Below are 18,951 nucleotides of genomic sequence, written 5' to 3' on the forward strand. Positions count from 1 at the left end.
CTAGTGACTGCAATTCACAATCCCTGAAGGGATGTATAAATAGGTAAATGATTCAAATCCAAGAAGGCCCCAAGCAATATGATACAACAATCCTAGGCTCTTACAGCCAATTCCAACGAGCTTCACCAGAGACCCAGCCTTCAACTGAGTCATGAACTTGGAAAACCCTGTTTACATTTTATCTCCTCTATGTCTGCGTGAACTAGAAAGAAAAAAAGATAATATTTGTAGAGATAAAAGTCTATGAATATAGGAAACAAGAATCCCCTAAGGAGAACGCGTTTAAGCAGTCCAAGTGTTAATTTTCTGCCTTTTGACGCAGATAGAACCTAGTTTTGGGGTGCATCCTTCCTCAGAACAGTGTGTCAGCAGGCTCGTGGAAGCTCTTTAAATTCCAAGAACCATTAAAGAAAATAGAAATATAAGTGTATTCTTCTATTTTACTGGCAGAATATAAGAGAGGAACTTGCTGAGACCTCCTGTGTTGCCTTAGAGCCAGCCTCTAAAACCTCTGCCTAGATACCTCTTTCTAGGCCCTCACACAACCCAGTTTCTACATGAGAAGTTTTATATATCATCGTGTGGGCTAAAGTATCTGACAAAATTATATACAGAAGGCTTGAACATTGTGGATTATTACCCTAATCTAAAATGTTGAGTACATTTTTCTAATTTACTTTTAAATTCAAGCTCAAAGGGCACTGAACAAATAAACAGAGGAGACAACTCTTCCATGTAAAATTGTTGTGGTCATTACTGCTCAGCACACCATAACCTGCCAAGTTGATAGATGTACAGGGCAACCTCCCAATTTGTAAATGTCCCATGTAGACCTCACCAGCCCGTCTAGAGTCCAAACAGCAACCACTGAATTCTTGAATGGATCAAGAGATGTTCTCGGCTGGAAGATGCACAGCTGTCTTGAAGAAGTAGAATATCCCCTCCAGTTAGAGGAAGAGATAATCAAGTGGAAAGATTTTCTACCTGTCCAGTAAGTTTAAAATGCAAATCGTTAAGCAGGCAAGTTGACCGTGATGAATGCCACTATCTCTTAATGTAATTGCCCAAAGTAACAAGGAAACTGACTTAGGTATTATTCTCTGAATGCAGAGGTGGAACCATAAATGTGGGTATATTTAACTGCTTGAAGATTTGCTACAGGGAAGACCCACTACAGGGAAGGGAGGAGGCTTAGGAAAAGTGTGGTGCAGAGAAAGATATGGAATGAACAAGAGGGATCTGAAGCAGGAATCCCTTTGTACACATTATGTTCCATGTCAAAAGGGCTTGTCTTTTCTATTCCTGTGTCAGTCACCTGCGATGCCTACAGGCAACTCGGGGAAGGGGCTGAAAATACTCAGGTTTCTCCTGCAGACTGGTAGTATAAAAACAGCGCTCCTTTAGCAGCGAAGGATCGACTGCAAAAGATTCCTAGAGTCCTGGCAGGGTATGAGGAATAAATTCCAGCAGGAAGAAGGGATCTGGAGAGACCAGCAGGAAGTCCAAAGCTGAGATCGTGTGGACCTGGGCACTTTAGTACCGCTTTGAACACCACTGGAGAGCTGACATTAGAATTGCCAATATTTGCCATGCAAATTCCAAATCTGATACCATATTGTAAATTCCTTGAGGAAAAACGATGTCATGGTTATCTTTTCATTTCAACCACTCCTTGCAACATGCTGTGAATTTGGCATTTTCTCGGCATATGAAGTTGAACAGGATGAAGTGAGACAGAAAAAAATAAGAATGGTTTGTAAAAATGACTGAAGTTCTCAGAAGAATGTAAGGCTCAATATTTACCACATCCCATAAGTGTGTGAAGTACAACCCCACTTATGTACAGCAGCATCATACTGAACTACAAAGAGCTACCATAGGATCTAATCACCCCACATCAAAGATCTTAGCCATTCCACAGTGTGAAAGCATCAAGGAAAAAAGCGAACACCTGGGCCTGTGGAGGAGAGAATAAAAGGAACTGGAATAAGCTGCCAGAACTTAGTACACTGCGCCCACACACACACACACACAGATAGACACACACACACACACACACATACACACACATAAACACACAGACATACAAACACACAGACACACACATAAATACACACAGACACACAGAAACGCACACACACACAGACACATATATATACATGCCACAGGCATACACGTATGCACACAAACACACAGACATATACATATACACACATATAAGCACACAGACACAAACAGACACACATACATACACACTCAGACACACACACATGCACACACACACGCACATACCTTGTTTAGCACATTGTTAATTAGCACTCTAAGAATGAGACGGAACTATAGCTTATTTGAGAGGAAGGAAGCACAACTTCCTAATTCAAGCACAACTACTAGTGAACATTAATTACTAAAGCATTAATTACATCATTTGTATGCCCTTGGCATTAATAAAGGTCGTCTATGGGAAGAACTTCCCTTCAAAGGAAATTCAAAGTTGAAGATTCTCGAAATGTAGCTTTTGAAATCCCATGGGAAAAGCTCATTTCACACAGGCTACTTCGCTGGCTCTAGGAAATCTGACCTCCTCTCCCATCTCCACAGACTGTTAGCTGTAGGAACAACAGCCAGCATCGGCGGTGAGCTCAGTTACACCAAGCACACTGCACATGAACTAGCATCTTAACGTCAGGGTGCCCTCATGGCCAATTCCAATGGACAGATGAGAAAACGGAATGCCACAGAAGACTGTCACTGTTCCCAAGGCTGTACTTGAAAAGGTTGCTGTGTGCTCAGTGCTTACTATACATTCCAGCACCATGTGCACTTCTTCCCCATGAAGTCTGAGTTGTAGAGGTCTTGTGTGACGGCATTACACCAGCGTGGTTGTTTATGTGCTAGCGGATAGCTGTCTGCCACCTTCTGATAAAGGCACTTTCATTTCTCTCTGGACACAGCAGCCCCTCCAATCCCATTTTATTTCTCTACTTTCATTGAAATGAAACTGACTTAACCCTCAACCTTAGACGTGGAGGAGCCAGTCCATGCAGAACCTAGTTAGTATATTCTATACGATGACTCATCCAGGGAGATGAAATAAGCAGCCACTTCCAAACCAGACTGAATTATTACCTTCTGTTCTTTCCTTATTTTCCTCTCCTCTCCCTCCACTTCACATGACATGGCATTTGCTCTGAAATAAACAGGTCTACATGGCCTTTCTGTCATCATCATCATCTTCATCATCATCATCATCATCATATGTCTAAAAAAAGGAACCCAATACACCTCGCCAACCACTGGTAAAGTTAAGGAACTTGAAAACCAGAGCAATAAAAAAATTCAACAATCGAAGAACTCACCCTGGTGCTGAAGACCAGGGAGAACTGGTGTGCTGACCAACCCTACGACTACCCAGGCCCAGGACTAGGGTTATGAGTTGGTCCAGCCCAATACCCACCCCTTCTATGATATCCCAAAGCTGCAGTTCTCCACAATACAGAACAACAGCCGAATAACCAAGAGGAGTCCCGGTGAGGGCCCGGCATTGACAGTGTGCCAGAAACCAGAAACCTCAAACCAGACCAATGACTCTTTGCCACGAACACTTGCAAGAAAAGATAGATGGTTAGAAGGGTTCACCCCATGACTCACTGTGTCACTCCACAGCTTCCATGACAATATGCTTCTCTTTTTTTCTTTCTTATTTCTTTCCCTTTTTCTTCTTCTTTAATTAAATTGTATTTGGGGGAAGGGGTTGCAAGTGTAGAAGGAAGATAAGAAAGGGACAGGAAGTGAATAGGACCAAGATGCAAAATGTGAAAGCCACAAAGAATAAATTTTAAAAAGTTTTTTAAATTCAGCAGTCAAAACAAGGTCTTTAGTGTTTCCATCAATTCCCCCTTTGCTTGCTTTGGCTGCAATTGTGAATATTTTTGTTACAGGTAAGTCTGAAACGTACTAGTACTGGTTCTATCTGCCACTCCCCTGAAAGCTATTTCCCTGGTATTTTACAGCACTAGATTACGTCGGGTAATATTCTTTTACTCTGGCCCGGGGCCTGTGTGCATTTGCTCTCCGGTCCCTTTATGGAGAACGGTTTTATAGATTTGATACGGAATGAAAAGTTTGTTTCCCAGAAATGGTAGTCGTAAGAGAACAGGTCACCAGACAGTGACAGCTCTACAGCAGAGCTTTGCTGGGTGGAAGGTGATCGGTCGGCCTGTGACAAATGTATCTGGTGGACTAATGACAGATCGCGAGCCTGGTTTGGAGTTCAAAACAGACTCATCTATGACTAAGAAAAACGTAATTGAAACAAGAAAACACCCAAAAAGTATTTTACTGCACCTCCTTCCCCAGCATGTATAGTGTTCTTTAGGTCCACTAATACAGTTCAATGTTGCTGTTGGGTTTGGATATCTTTACAAATGGTTTCCAAGCATGTTTGGAAGAGGAAAAAAAAAACCCTTACCTCTGTATTAGTCATTTCTCATCCTTTCTCTGAACAAAATGCCTGGCGGAAACAACTGAATGAGTGATGGGCTTGTCGCGGGCTTCCAAAAGCTCCGTCCATCATGCTGAGAAGCAGGGAGAGCAAGGCAGTTCATGTCAGGGCGGCCAGGAAGCAGAGAAGGGGATGCTGGCACTCCCTGGGCTTTCTCCTTTGCCCTTTCTGTTTCTGGGATAGTGCCCCACACACTCGGGTTTATCCTTCCCAGTAAATTGTCCCTAAAAATGGCCTTGCGGACCCTCCTATAGGATGCATCACTCCTATAGGTGATTCTGAGGTAAGCTGACAGTGAGCATTGCCGATCACAGCCTTTCTTCACGGAATTCCTGCCAGAATCCGTCTTTCCTTCGGGTACCAGGCCTGGACCCATGGCTGGCTTTTGCAATCTGTCCTCCTGTCTTCAGCTTCTGTGCTTTGGTCAGGGGATGATGAGCCTTGTCGGACTTTCCCCAGCTTTCTGTCATTCATCCGCCTCTCATGGATCAATCACATGATGAGTGACAGGAACAGGTTTGCCAGCCCTCAGACATCTCGGTCTTCCTGAGGAGAAAAGACACTGGGCAGAGAGGCTCACTGCTGGGGACTACACTGAGTCTGTCCTCCCTTGTTCTTGCTCTGCATGTTATCAGGGAAGGTAGTGTCAAAGGCTTTGGACATTTAAGCCCAGCCTTCACAGGCAACTTTCACACCACGAAGAGAAGATGGGAGGAGACTGGTATCTCTCCGGGTGTGATTGTGTGTGTGATATTGTCCATGTAAAACTTATTTCAAGTCATACCCCAAATCACCTACCAAAGCAAAGGACGCGACTGTTTCTCTGTGGTTTCTGAGAACAACTATTGAAGTCCAGAGCCTTTAATTTTCTCACCTTCCCCTCTTTCTGCTGGGCCTGCATGTTCTTTTACTGGATAACGTAGCTCCTCAGAGGCCCATTCCACCTCTTTGGTGGTTCTGGGAGTCAAGTCCAGGGCCATATGCCATGCTGGGTCAGTGCAGTACTAGGAGTCTACATCCTCAGTTGAAGTCAGCGTTTTGTAAGCAAGAGAAACATAGAGAAAGAGAGCATTTGAGGTTCTTTCTGTCATGGAAGCTTTGTTTTTGCTTGCTTGTTTGTGTGTTTTGTAGAATAGTGGCTAGGGTTGTGTTTTGATTACATATATCCTTCATGCCAATCTGTAGGACAGAAATAGGAAGCAATTGTGTGTCAAAAGAAAAGGCAGGACTATGGGTGGTTAACACCGTCTCAGACAACAGAATGTGGGGAGCTGAGGCAGGGCTCCCCTCACCTCAGATCCCTCACCTCAGATTAGCCACAATTAGCACAAGTTCATTCCTGGAACTTTCTGTTCATCTCAGCCATTTTCCTCAGTGTTCATTTTAAGTGATTTCTAAGTTGGTGTGATCAAATCTTACTGTAAAAGCCTCTCCGGAAAATTCCAGATTGGCTACAGTATAGAGAAACCTTAAATGGAGAAAAGTACCCAACTATCCAACCAGATAAAACAGCCTGCAGGACAGAACAGCATGCGGCTTAGCCAAAGCGATTTCTCCAGGAAATGGCAAGAATCCTTTTTGGAACTCATTTTCTTGGGTTGCTTTCTGGAACTGTGAAGAAGCCAAACCGGAAGCCTCACGCCGTTGTGCTACGATCCTCCATATGCTGTGATGTCGGCTTGACCTTCTCTGTTTCCGCTGAGTCCACATGTTCTCTTTAATTGGATAATATAACCACTCACAGGCCCATTCCACCTCCTTGCCCTGTATCATTTGCTATGTCTGCCTATTTTACCTCTTGGGTTTTCTCCCATCCATCTTTATTCCCGCGGCACTAGCCTGCGGCTTCCTAGCCTCTCACACAGACGGCCAGCGTCTCCTAACTGACCCTGCTCTGTTGTGTCCTTCAGATCTTCCCTCTGGACAGTCACCAGTGTGCCTGCCGTGTCTGTGTTAGTTACACATCTCACTGCTCTCATGGAATACGGGCACAAGTAGCTTGGGAAAGGAAGGGTTAATGTGGGATAGCAGCTTAAGGGTGCGCTCTCATGATGGGAAAGCAGAAAGGCAGCGAGAGCAGCCAAGGTTGTTGGAGGGAGAAGCAGGAGGCAACCGGCCACACTGTGCTCACAGTCGGGAAATAGACAGAAATGGGATGCCATCTCTTACTTTCTCCCTTTTTCCTGTTTATTGAATCCATGGGATGCTGCTCATGTTCAAGATCAGTACTCCCACCCTCTGTTAAATTTCTCTGCAAACATCCTCACAGACTCAGTAAGAGATATATGTCCTGGGTGATACTAAACCCAGCCAAGTTCGCAGTGAGCATTAATGAAAAACAGAAGTTGAATACGCTGTTTCCCCAATTAACATTCATGTAGGCTACATAGCATGACCTGGTATCAAAAACATAAATAAAGAAAAAAAACAAAAAAGGTTTGCCAGTGACCCTTGGTCACCCATTTTCTGGGATTCATAGACCTTAGCTTGACTTGCCTGCTAGTCACAAACCTGGGACAAATGGCTAACAGGGTACCAATTACCATATTAAAGCTGACACTGGCCCCCAACTTCTCCCAGCATCCCTCAGTCCTTACCTGTTACAGAGTACTCCTGGCTGATATAATCCATCTCCTACCTTAAACTTCTCCATTCCAGGGCAGGACAGGACTGCCCTTCCCCTGTGGCTCTTCCCTATATAATCCAGCCATTTTGATCCTTTGACCCTTTTGTCCCATTTGGCCTTTTGGTCTCTTTGCTTCCTGGACTCCTGGCTCTCCCCTCTCTCCTCCTCCCTCCCTTCCATGGCCCAGTCCAGGCTGGTGGTCATGTCCACTCTGGACTCTTCCAGAAGTCTATTATTCTGCCAGTTTTCTCCCTTATAGCTATACTAAAAACCTCAACTCTTTACGATCAGTCATGTCCTTTTTTTTCTTTTTTTTTCCCATTTACTACTTAAGCATCTACAATTCCCTCATATCTTTGTGCAGAATTTTGTGTGGCTATCCTTATATACAAGGAAGGATTTTCTACAAACAGAAGAACTTTAAGTGCCAAGTAAATAGAAGCAAGCAACCCTCTAACTTGCAACAAAGACCCCAGGCATCCTCTTACTTCCTCCAAGCCCGTGGGCTCCCCTGTAGGCTGAGGTTCACATGACAGCTCAGGACGCCAACATCAGAAGCCCCAGCAAGCAAGAAAGAATCCCTGTGGTCCTTCATCAGCCACGTGGCATCGCAATTCCTCCACATACCTGTGGAGCCCAGCAACAGGAATCCCACCGATTAAAGGATGGAGGCACAGACACCACCTCTCAACTCTCAATGGGAAGAGGGTTTAGGCATCTGGGAAGATGTGTTTCACAGCTCCACGGAATCGAGGAGAGGGCAGAGGTAGAAGCAAAGTAGAGCAACCACGCTCTCTTCCTTTTCTGCGTCAAAATCTTCTCAGACAGACTTGACCCGGGGAAGGGAGCAACACGATGAGGCTTCCATCCAGAAGCTTTAAAGTTTGCCGGCTTTTTCAGCTCCCTGAAATTTAAAAAAAAAAAAAAAAAAGTTTGCCAGCTTTATGCCTTTAATCCCAGCACTCGAGAGACAGAAACAAACAGATCTCTGTGAGTTCAAGGTCAGCCTGGTCTACAGAGTGAGTTCCAGTCAGGACTGCACAGAGAAACCCTGTCTCAGAACAAAAAAATAAATAAATTCATAGGCTTTGTGCCTCACAACCTGTATCTACATTTCATTTTCTTTGTGTTTCATTTGGTTTTCCTTTTTCTGTGGTTGTAGTTGTTGCTGTCGAGACAGAGTCCCCCCCATATGTAGCCGGTCCTCAACCTCTCAATTCCCCTGACTCAGTTTCCTGAGTGCTGAATAGAAGCATGAACTACCACACCTAGCCTTCTGGTTTGTTCTTAAGGAATTAAGGCCATTAAGTAGATATATTGCGTGAATGTACTGAACACTGAAGAGTCGATAAGAGGTATTAGGAATATAAGCCACATTTAGTCAATTCTAGCTTGATACAAAATGCCATCAAATGAAGCAACAATTTCTTTCAAGTTGCAATCAGCACCAGAGAGAAAAGGCATGTTTTGCATTCCTCACTAAGATAAAGGGGCAACGTTTTCATAAGAAGTAACTGTCAAATGTTTATTAAATAAATGAAGCATAAAACAAGCTTTCCTGTCGTTCGCCCATGCTTAGATTTTAATAACTAGCATTTATCCCGTGAATGGAGAGTTATATTTGTATCCAAGAAGAAAGGCTCCCCCATTCTGCACCGGGGATTTTAGCTTCTGAAAAGTCTCCAATTACTGTGGAAATAAGTAATTTGCTCTGCCATTTCACACCATTACTGTGCGCCTTTTGATGTCAGTGCTGGTGGGAGAGCTTAGGCTGGGCAACCAGGACACAAGGGAGGAAGGGCCTCTCTATGGTGGAGGGAGCGGATAAGGGAGTGCCGGACCCTGGCAGATTAGAAAGAGACACAATACAGAAGCGGCAAGGCGCTTGGCATTCCCCACCATGCTGCAGTGACCTGAGGGAGTCCTCCACATCAAATATGGGCTTCAGGAGGGGAAGAGCATCAAGCGAAAGACAAGTGGCGTAGGAGACCGTAGAGCTTTGCACATTCCTCTCCTGCCTTGATAACAGTACAATCCTGTCCGTGCATCGTGTAAGGGGAGCGGGAGACCTTTGCTAAGGACGCCCTGGCATTCCAGAAGTGAACTGGGGTCTGCTGACAACATCCAGGCCTCTTGATAGATCAGTAAGTATAGTGTTGGCAGATGCTTTTCCAATTAAAGAAATAGGGAAAATAGAGGAACTGGGAGATGAGCAAAAAGGCAAGAGAAATGCTGAAGACAAAAATGGCATCAGCCCGTGTCTAGACTAGAGGACCAAAACTCAGCCCCCGTGGAGAGCATAATTTCAGAAGCCAAAGATCGACTTTAGCCTGTAGGATTCGGAGCCTGAGCAAGGCGGCTTTGGAGCTCAAGTACGCAGCAGGGTTCATGGTGCTGCATGACTGCACACAGGGCACCCATTCCCAATAGGGGCCCTTGAGGGCTGCCGACACAGAATCTCCACCGGTAGCAGAACAGTCCAGGGAAAGGGGGAGAGGGAGGCAGACTCAATAATGAAGTAACTTTCTCTTCTAGAAATAAGGATACCCAGACCCATTCCTTCTCACACAGCCGGCATCCCGGGTCACTCTAAGGCAACCAGGTGGTCAGGAGAATGAGCCTGTTTTTAGGCTATTTGAGACCACAGACTGCTGTGATCTCAATATTACTGGAGCGTGACCTCCCAGGTTTGTACTATTTAAGCCACGTGAAGGATTCATAAAACAATCACCCTGTAGTCATTTTGTAATTGTATGTAATAAGAGGCCATGAGTAAAATCTGTGGTCAATTAAATATTAGAAATTAAAAAAAAGTCCAATAGAAATTTGGGGGTAATTGAAAAGGTTCTGTAACTTTATGTATTTTTTTAAATCCATAACTGAGGTATAGCTTCTATGATAGAGTATTTGCATACTTGCATAGCTTAGGCAAAGGCCTATACTGGCTCCCCAGCACCAAAATTAACGAATTTATTCTAAAAATCTAAATCCCAGAGCTTGCTCATCAAGAAATGGATAGGACAGAAACTGGAAAAATAAGGCATCATGTTTACATTTTTAAAGAAAGTGACTTAAGAAAACACCTCATTAGAATTTTTGTATGTTCCCGTACACTCTTAAAGGAGTTTCATGGGGCAACACCAAGAGTAACTGCCATCTTAGGGTGGTCCCAACATATTGCTCAGCACACACCCATTAAAAAGTGGGCTTAGCAGGAAGCACCAGCCCTATGGATACAGGTGAGTCCCTCTTTCCATTCACTTTAAGAACAGAGAAAGAGTCCCCTGCTGGGTAGGGCTTTGGCTTTCACACACACACACACACACACACACACACACACACACACACATCAGCTTAAACTGCAAAAGAGTAGCCGAGGGACACAGCAACTTGCCTATCTAGAAGAATACAACAAAAAAAAGTATTTAGTACATTTGTCTATTCTCATTCTGTGCCCACTAAGGTGCCGTGAGTACAGCCTGTTGATTGAAGGAGTTTTCCATTTCCCCAAAGGCCACACAACCAAAGACATGGAGGCAGGAGCTTCTAGGCACTTCAGAAACAACAGCTTGACGGCAACATCAAGCCAAGGCCATCCGACTGTTTGTTTATTTAATGCACTATATAAAATGTACATGATCTCCTCTATCAATACTTTATACATGCTCACAGGAGCTTCTACTATTTTAAATATGAAGTGCATAGCAAAAAGCATATGGAATTTTATAAAGGTTGTGAAATCATATCAAAACATGTATTTGTGTGTGTGATAAGAGCAAACCGATAAACCATGATATACCAGACTGAAAATACAAACCGTGACTTATGATTTAGTTTTCCTCATCACTTTATCCAAAGAGCCAAATTGTTTAAACTCTGTCAACTGTTTTAGATGACCAGTTGGCCCTCCTGTCCTACTAATGCATCTAACACGGATGTTTGCATTTGTAAATCTGGAAAGGCAGAACCCCTCCCTCTCTTTAGAAGAAAAGCCTTCAATTTTTGTCTTAAGTAGCTGTGCATTTCAGTTCTGCATGGCAACATAACCCAGGATATGAGTAGAGACAACTTTAAAAATAATCCTGGCCCAGTGAGATGGCTCAGTGAATAAATATCTTTGCCACTAAACTTGAAAATTGAAGTTCAATCTTCAGAACCAACATGGTGGAAAGAGAAAGCCAATTTCCCCAAATAGTCCAATGACCTCCACACATGCACCACTGAGTGCATGTACACACATGCATAGACTCAGTAAATACATAAAGAAAATAAAAGTAATAAGACTATCATTTATACTTTGAAAATGAATCAGCTAATTAAAGTGCTGTCTTTAACAATGCGTATCATGACATAATACAAATGCTAATACATTCCTTAAGAGCTTGAATCTCAAAGTAAGATCTGCCCCGTGCTTTCTATGCATGCAGGACAACACATCCCAGAAACCAGTGCTTCAAGTCACTGTTTTTGGTCCACAATTTCATGGGTCATAAATTAGACACAATTCAATTTTCATGTTGGTTTCTCTTAAGTAGCATGATTGAGTCCTACTTTGTTAGCAATTAATTCATCTGTCCAGCCATAAGAAGTTCAGCTTCTTGAGAGACCAAACCGTCAGTTAATCCAAGTAGGAAGAATGGTCAATTTGTGCCTGTGGGCATTCATGTGACAATGGTCATCTTCTGGCTTGGGTGGAACTGGACAAACTAAAGTCGTCTTGAAAATCTCACATTCGTGGTCACTGGTGCTGATGGTCAACGGGGTCATTTGCCTCTGACAGTGTGGTTCAAGTTTCTTCATAGGGTCACAGGCTTCCATAACTAGTAAAAAGGAACTGTTGCCAGGGCATATGCTTCTTGCAACACATTTGTTAATATTGGAAAGCCAAGCTACCTGGCCGAGCAAGTCAGAATGAGAATGCACCATGCAAAACATGGATAAAGGAAGCCAGGATTCAGTGGTCCCATTATTGCTACCATCTACCATCAGGTTCTATCAAATACAAGATACAAGAACCCTGGGATTTTCATCTTGTTAATGGGATCCCTTCTGAAGTCCATCCTTTGCTTGAGAAATCAAAGAATCCATCATTCCTAGGATACAATCCAAATGACTAATACCTTTCAGGAAAAAAAAAGAAAGAAAGAAAAGAAAAAAAAGAAAATTCCTGTCTGGAAAACAGAAGCGGTATAAAGAAAGAAAAAGTGTGTGTGTGTGTGTGTGTGTGTGTGTGTGTGTGTGTGTGTGTGTGCGTGCGGCATATGTGTGATGTAAATGGCCATATGGTCATCTGGGCATCTCTCCTAGAGGTAGAAGAAAGAAGTATCATGATGCTAAACTTAAACGCCATCACTTACCCTGTTCTTCCCATTATCTCACTATCCAGGCTGTTTCCCCTTGATGCAGCCGTTGAAACGGTTCAGTGAACCACAGATTTCTGTGATCATCATTATGTTTCTTCTCTGTTTCTACATCTTGGCTTTCTAAAGACTCTCTCTCTCTCTCTCTCTCTCTCTCTCTCTCTCTCTCTCCCTCAGCTCAGAGTTATTTCTCTCTTTGCCTCCTTGCATAATATCAGGGTCACAATATTCTTCTGTCCTCCTTTTACTATTTTATTTCACTATTACTCAAAATAGTTTTAAATGATTTTCTCAAATCTTAATTTAAGACATGATTTATCACTTAAAAGTCCTTTTTGCATTTTAAATATCATTTGGTCCACAACTGGATTCTTGTTGAAATAATAATGGTTTTTTAAATTGTAAGAGTTCTGAGTCATGGGCTAACTAAAAATATGTGTGTGTCTGAAAATCATGTGGGCTGCCTTTCTGTTGATTGACTTGGCTTGATTGAGTCCTGAGGGAAGCTGTGTCGCTTCAGTTCTGATCAAATTCACACTGCGGCTCACGAGCCCAGAAATTTCACTGTATCCACTGAAATGAAAGAGAGCTGAGAGCCAGTTCATTTCCTAAGGGGCCAAACTGACATTTCCTGCACACTACTGCCCCTAAATTCTGATCCTTAGCATGTTTTAAAACATTTTTCTCCTGCATGTATTTCTCAGTATCTTGTATACTTTCATTTCTCTAACCCAGAAGATTATGTGGCATGTGTTGAAATTTGAAAGCATGCTACACATGCCTGAAAATTAGAGAACTGAGGTTAAAATAAAGGACCTCAGAGAAAGCATGTTTCAATTAAAACGTCACCATTTTATTTCAGTATATGAAGTAAAGAATCAATCCATGAAATAGAGAGTGATAGATCATTTGGCACCTTCTTATAAAGACATGGCATTCAGAATATGTCCTAGTTTAGCAGGGAAAGCCAGTCGCATGCTGTGAAACGTGTATCTACAAGCGAGACACAGAGTCTGTCACTGCTGCCAAGGAAAGAGTGGTCCCAGGAAACTTTTACATGATAGCCTCAATAATTTAAAAGTGAACCAAGTTTGGAGCATTAAAAAAAAATGCTGTAGAAACAGGAAGCTATCTAACCAAATGTAAAAGGGAAAGCATATTTATTACGTGCCTCAATAAAGTTGGTATGGAATAGAATATCGACTTCCATTAAGTATACAGAATTGTCACATATTTCTGTGGCCTGAAAATACTTCCTGGCCACTTAATTTTAGACGTCATCCCTGGGATGACACAGGTTTTTAATCGAAAAGGCCAGGGACTGACTTGTGACACTGTGAACAGTACTTGTAAGCAGCATTCACGTGCCACGTGGACACAGAGCCACAAGCCACGCCTACAGTGTGTTCACGTTCCCAAGGAAACAAAACAGAAAGAAGGCTCAGAAGAAATCAGGCAGGAAGCATACAGGTTGGTGAGAAATGGTGAGGAACGGACTAACAGGGAGTTCTGAGAGACGAGTTTTTACTTAAAATAAAAACAGAGCAGAAGAACATGCAGAAAAATAGCTTAGTGCTCTTGCTCGTTTTCTGAGGAAGAAGGCAGTTTGGCACGCTGAACTCTGTACTGTTTACTAAAGCAGGAGGTCCCTGCCTTAGTTCTTCTGACTTTGGTGCAACATTGCCCAGAATCAACAACTTTGGGTCTGAAGTCCAATTCACAGTCTCGGGCTACAGACTTTTCTCTGGGACTATTTAAACCCAACAGAAGACAAAAGCGGTGCTCATAACATTATTTCTGTGGTGTTTGTTTAGGTGTGTATATTTCATGTGTTGTTTATGTATGTGTATATTGTTCATGATGGAATTTTACTATTGAAACATCTTTAAAGCATAATTGCTTCAGAATACGAGCATTACAATGTGGGGTGTCACAGCACGTAGAGAATTGTATAGCAGTAAAAAAACTGGAGAAAGAGATGGAGAAAGCTGCTTTCAAAGACTTCAGTTCATCAAAAGAAGACAAATGAAAGGCAAAGAAACACACTTGATACAAATAGAAAAAGTGGGAGGTAATAGGTGTAAATGTAACTACATCGATCACGGTTTTTTAATTATCTAAATGACCCAATTGAAAAGCAAGGTGCATATATGTGCCACTTGTAAGAAACTCACTTTTTCAGGGAAACAGAAAGGAGAGGGTCTCTTGGAGACCAGGCTGACCTAAACTCAGTACACAGCTGAGGAAGAGCAGGAACTGATCTTTCTGCCTCCACCTCCCAAGTGCTGTGACTGGAGATGGCACTGAGAATCCAGCCCCAGGCTTCACGCATGCTACACCTCCAGCCAACCTACGAAGCTACATCAACAACTCAGACACCTGCGTTATGAGTGAATACACAAATGGTTGGAAGGTTGAAAGACAGAAAAGGTTATAAATACTAGAGTTGGAGAACACAGGGAAACCAGAATGATTATAACAATGACACCAAATAGATGATAGAGCAAATAATATCACCAGAAATAATAAAAGCCATTTCCTAGGTATAATGAGGCAATTCATCAAAAGCACAAAAACTCTAAATATTTCTGCACTATTAACAAGGATATAAAAACATGGCATACGAAAACTGATAGAACACCAAGAACAAACAAATATAGAGTTACCCTCATAAATTGCAATACTCTCGATAATTGATGGCTTCATTTGAATTTAATTTATAAATGGCTTTACCTAAAATATACTATTCAAATTGTTGATACGATCATTTTTAAACAAGACTTTTGTGCTCGCAGCAAAATGATTTACAATTAAATAATTAATTTCAGAATTTTTCCCAATATCTCTAAAATTCAAAACTGCTAGGGACATATAACCCAGCCCCAAAGCAAAGGTCACAGCTATAGCAGTGTGGCCCCTGGGAATTTGCACCCAGTAAATGCTGCAGACTTGATTTGCTCCAGCTGCAATGATAAGTCCACTTTGAAATGCTGTGTGGAGAAAACAGAGAAGGAACAGAATGGAGCAAGGACATCTGATTGTAAAAATGCTATTTCTAAGAGAACACAAGTGTTACATGTGTTTACATGTGTTGTATGTTCCTCCCAACACTTTCCTGGGAAGAATAAACCACTCTTCCAGATTTTTGATCTTGCCAATCATATTTAACCTACACCCTCAGAAATATTTTCCTTGGCTAGAGAGAAGGGTCAGCAGTTCAACGCCCATATTGCTCTTCCAGAAGACCAGAGTTCAATTCCCAGAGTCCTGTCAACAGGCTCAGTACCATCTGTAATTCCAGTACCATGGGATCTGACCTCTCTTCTGGACACGCCCAAGCTCCATACATAGATACACACACGTAACCAACATTCTGTTTTAAAATCTTATTTTATCCTATATTCTTTTTCATTGTCTCTAAATAGGACATTACTATAAATAGACAGATGCCCAGTGAATAAATGCATGTGAGAGACTACATTTTCACCACCATTCTGTCCAACAATAAAAGATCTCTCTCAACCTAAGAAAAAGCCCTAAGACTGAGTAATATTTTCCAGTGTATCAGTTACTGGTATTAATGTATTTCTCTGTGATGAAAAACAAGTGGCCAAGTGTGATTCTGAAGGACCTTTGCTGTGTCAAAACCTGGGTTGCAAAGTTTAATATTCACACAGATTCTTTTCTCACCTCCACTTCAGTAGGAAATGCAGTAGAAATTCTTAGAGATAACCATGCTGAAAAATGGCATACCTTGACCACTAAATCAGACTATCAATTTCAAAACAAAATACTACTGTCTTCAATGTTCATAGTCCTTTAAATATTGTTTATCTTGTGTCTCCCAGGTCTCCTGTTATGGCTGGAGGTCTCTTCGCAGTGGATCGAAAGTGGTTTTGGGAACTGGGTGGCTACGACCCAGGCTTAGAGATCTGGGGAGGCGAGCAATATGAAATCTCTTTTAAGGTAAGCCAGCCAGGCCGTCCTAACTCCATATTTACACAGTCTGAGAGAGTGTGTCGCTTCCCTTTGCCATCTGTGTTGTTAGTTAGAGCTACTCCTCCCAGGGGAACTCATGGAAGAGAAGCGACTTCCTCCCAATGTTATAATAAGTCACAGCCAAGCTATGCGCAAAAAGAAACCATTCAACTCCTGTTTATAGGTGAGCAGCTCTTCCTACCTACCTCTGCTGCTCCCCTGGCCAAGGCATTTGTCCCGGAGTGCTGGCAGTATAGCGGGCAGAAGAGTAAAGCTGAAGAAGGGACAGAGAAATCAAAGTTTTGCCTTTCATGTTCAAACAAGAGGGAGCAACTCAGATTTTGCTCTCAACCAGTTATTTCAAAATTCCAGGATCTGAAAACGAATTTAATTTTAAGATATCAATGACAAATTGGAGAGCAAGCTTTTATGTTTTGTTAAATTTTATTTTATTTTGAGACAGGGTCTTGAACATAGTCAGCCTGAAACTATATAACCTCAAAGCTACAGTAATCTGCCTGCCTCAGCCTCTAAAGCACTTAGGATTTCAGATGTGAGTAGGTGACCTACAAGCAAATCTTTCACTTATTTCATCTGGAATTTCCCATGTTTCTACTTGCCTTAGTGATTAGTTTTCAATAAAATTCTGTGCTTTATTGCATACATGTATACACATGCTATACATATACACGTATGTGTATTCATGATTCTGTTTCAAATGCATGGCTTATGAATGGCAAATGATAATATATGAAAAAGAGCTAAAGCAACAAAAACTGTGTGAGAATTCATGCTCCAAACTGCCTATATGATTTTGAAAATCAGTCTTACAAAGAAAAGAAGAACGATCTTTTCTTCGTCTTAACCCTTGATTATGTAGAGGCAAAGGCTGACTCTCATGAAACTGCCGTATGGAGATCCGCAACCTAAGCCAGTCTTGGTGACTACTTCCATTACAAGGTCCTGTCAGTAGTTCACGACCCTAGAGAAGCTAAGGAACAAAGTGAACCCTAAGAAAAACATACATAGATCCACCTGGGAAAAGAAAATAGACAGATCGCCTGACAAAATTGGGAGCATGGGGGTGGGGGGAGTAGGGAGGGCGGAAAGGGAAGATGAGGGGAGAAGTGGAAGGGGAGGAGAACCTGAGGGAGTGAACAGTTGAGATAGAAGAAGAACAGAGATGAAAAAACATAAATATATATAATAAAATATATATGAAATATATAAATATATATTAAAAAACAAAGTCTTTTTGTAAGGGCTCCTTACAAAAAGAAGTATACTCTGAATCTAATTAAAAACAAACATAAGAATCCAGCTACAACGTTTAGATTTATAAAGAGTGATTTTGATGAGACTAGAACACTATGTATTAATAGAACATTATGCTTTTCCACAAGGAATCACAGAAAAAATATTCTCAAAACAAACAGAGACATCATTGTAGGCTTTGGGACAGCTAGAATTTTCCCTCTCACCTTTAAATACCATTTACTAAATTGGTGTATTTTTACCTATTCAGACATATAATTTTGCCTCTAAGATTCTTGTTTGCACTGTTTCAAGCCTTTGGATTTGCCAGTATCTTTGGGCAGTCACTGTACAGCTCTGTTGTGGTAGAACAATTAGTGCAGAACTAATAATTCCACATCAGCATGGCTACATTTTCAGTGCAACAAGCCAGACGCTGAGCTGAAAATTTTGTATTATTAAAAAATAACCTTAAGAGGTGTTATATTATTCCACTGTCTAGATGAAGAAACTCACGTTTGCGGATTTTCTTCCATTAGCTTTCTTTAGGCTTTTTGTTTATTTATGATTGGGGGTTTTGGTTGTTTGCTTGTTTGTTTTGTTTTAGCTTTTATTGATTCTTTGTGGATTTCACATCACGCATTCCGATCCCATGCATCTCCCTCTCCCTCATATCTGCTCTCTGTCCTTGCAACCTCCCCCAAAACAAAACCAAATTTAAAAGAAAAACAAAAAACAAACCAAAAAAAGAAAAAGAAAAAAAGAGACTCTTGTCTCTTGCCACAGAAGCTGTAGTGTGGCCCGTTGAGTCACACCGCGTCCCTTTAGACCGTTCATCTCTACTTACAAGTGTCCATTGCCAGGAGTCATAGGTCTGGTTCCAGGCCAGCATCTGTTCCACCACTGACAATAGCTCTCACCGGCACTCATTTGGATATAAAGTTGTTGTCCTGTGTCATGGAGATCCTGCTGTTTGGGATATGTAGATTCGTCCCCTTCATATGCTCCAACAGTTCACAGATTTGGTGGATGTTGGGGTGGGCCAAATCATAGCCCTGGTTCTGGGTCTGGGTGGTAGCTGGGTTGGTCAGCCTGCCAGCTTTCCCTCCTTATCGCGACCCTGGTAAGCTCCCCAGCATTGCCTTGGCCAGCTCACCCAATGCAACCTGAAGCAAAAAAGCAGGGCCAGTTCTCCCACCATCAGGTCCTCAGATCCAAGTCACCCACAC

At 42.1% G+C, this 18,951-nt stretch overlaps 1 protein-coding gene across 2 annotated transcripts in view; it reads left to right on the forward strand.

Annotated features, from left to right (window-relative positions):
• Positions 1 to 18,951, forward strand: part of Galntl6 (polypeptide N-acetylgalactosaminyltransferase like 6) — a 1,135,405-nt gene that overhangs the window by 999,098 nt on the left and 117,356 nt on the right. For both annotated transcript variants that reach the window (XM_048455743.3, XM_085680327.2), the window contains one exon: positions 16,339 to 16,456. In XM_048455743.3, the coding sequence (XP_048311700.3) occupies positions 16,339 to 16,456 (118 nt within the window). The remainder of the gene's footprint in view (positions 1 to 16,338; positions 16,457 to 18,951) is intronic.

The sequence above is a fragment of the Myodes glareolus genome, chromosome 23, assembly GCF_982192425.1.
Source record: "Myodes glareolus chromosome 23, mMyoGla1.1, whole genome shotgun sequence".
NCBI classification, from domain to species: Eukaryota; Metazoa; Chordata; class Mammalia; order Rodentia; family Cricetidae; genus Myodes; species Myodes glareolus.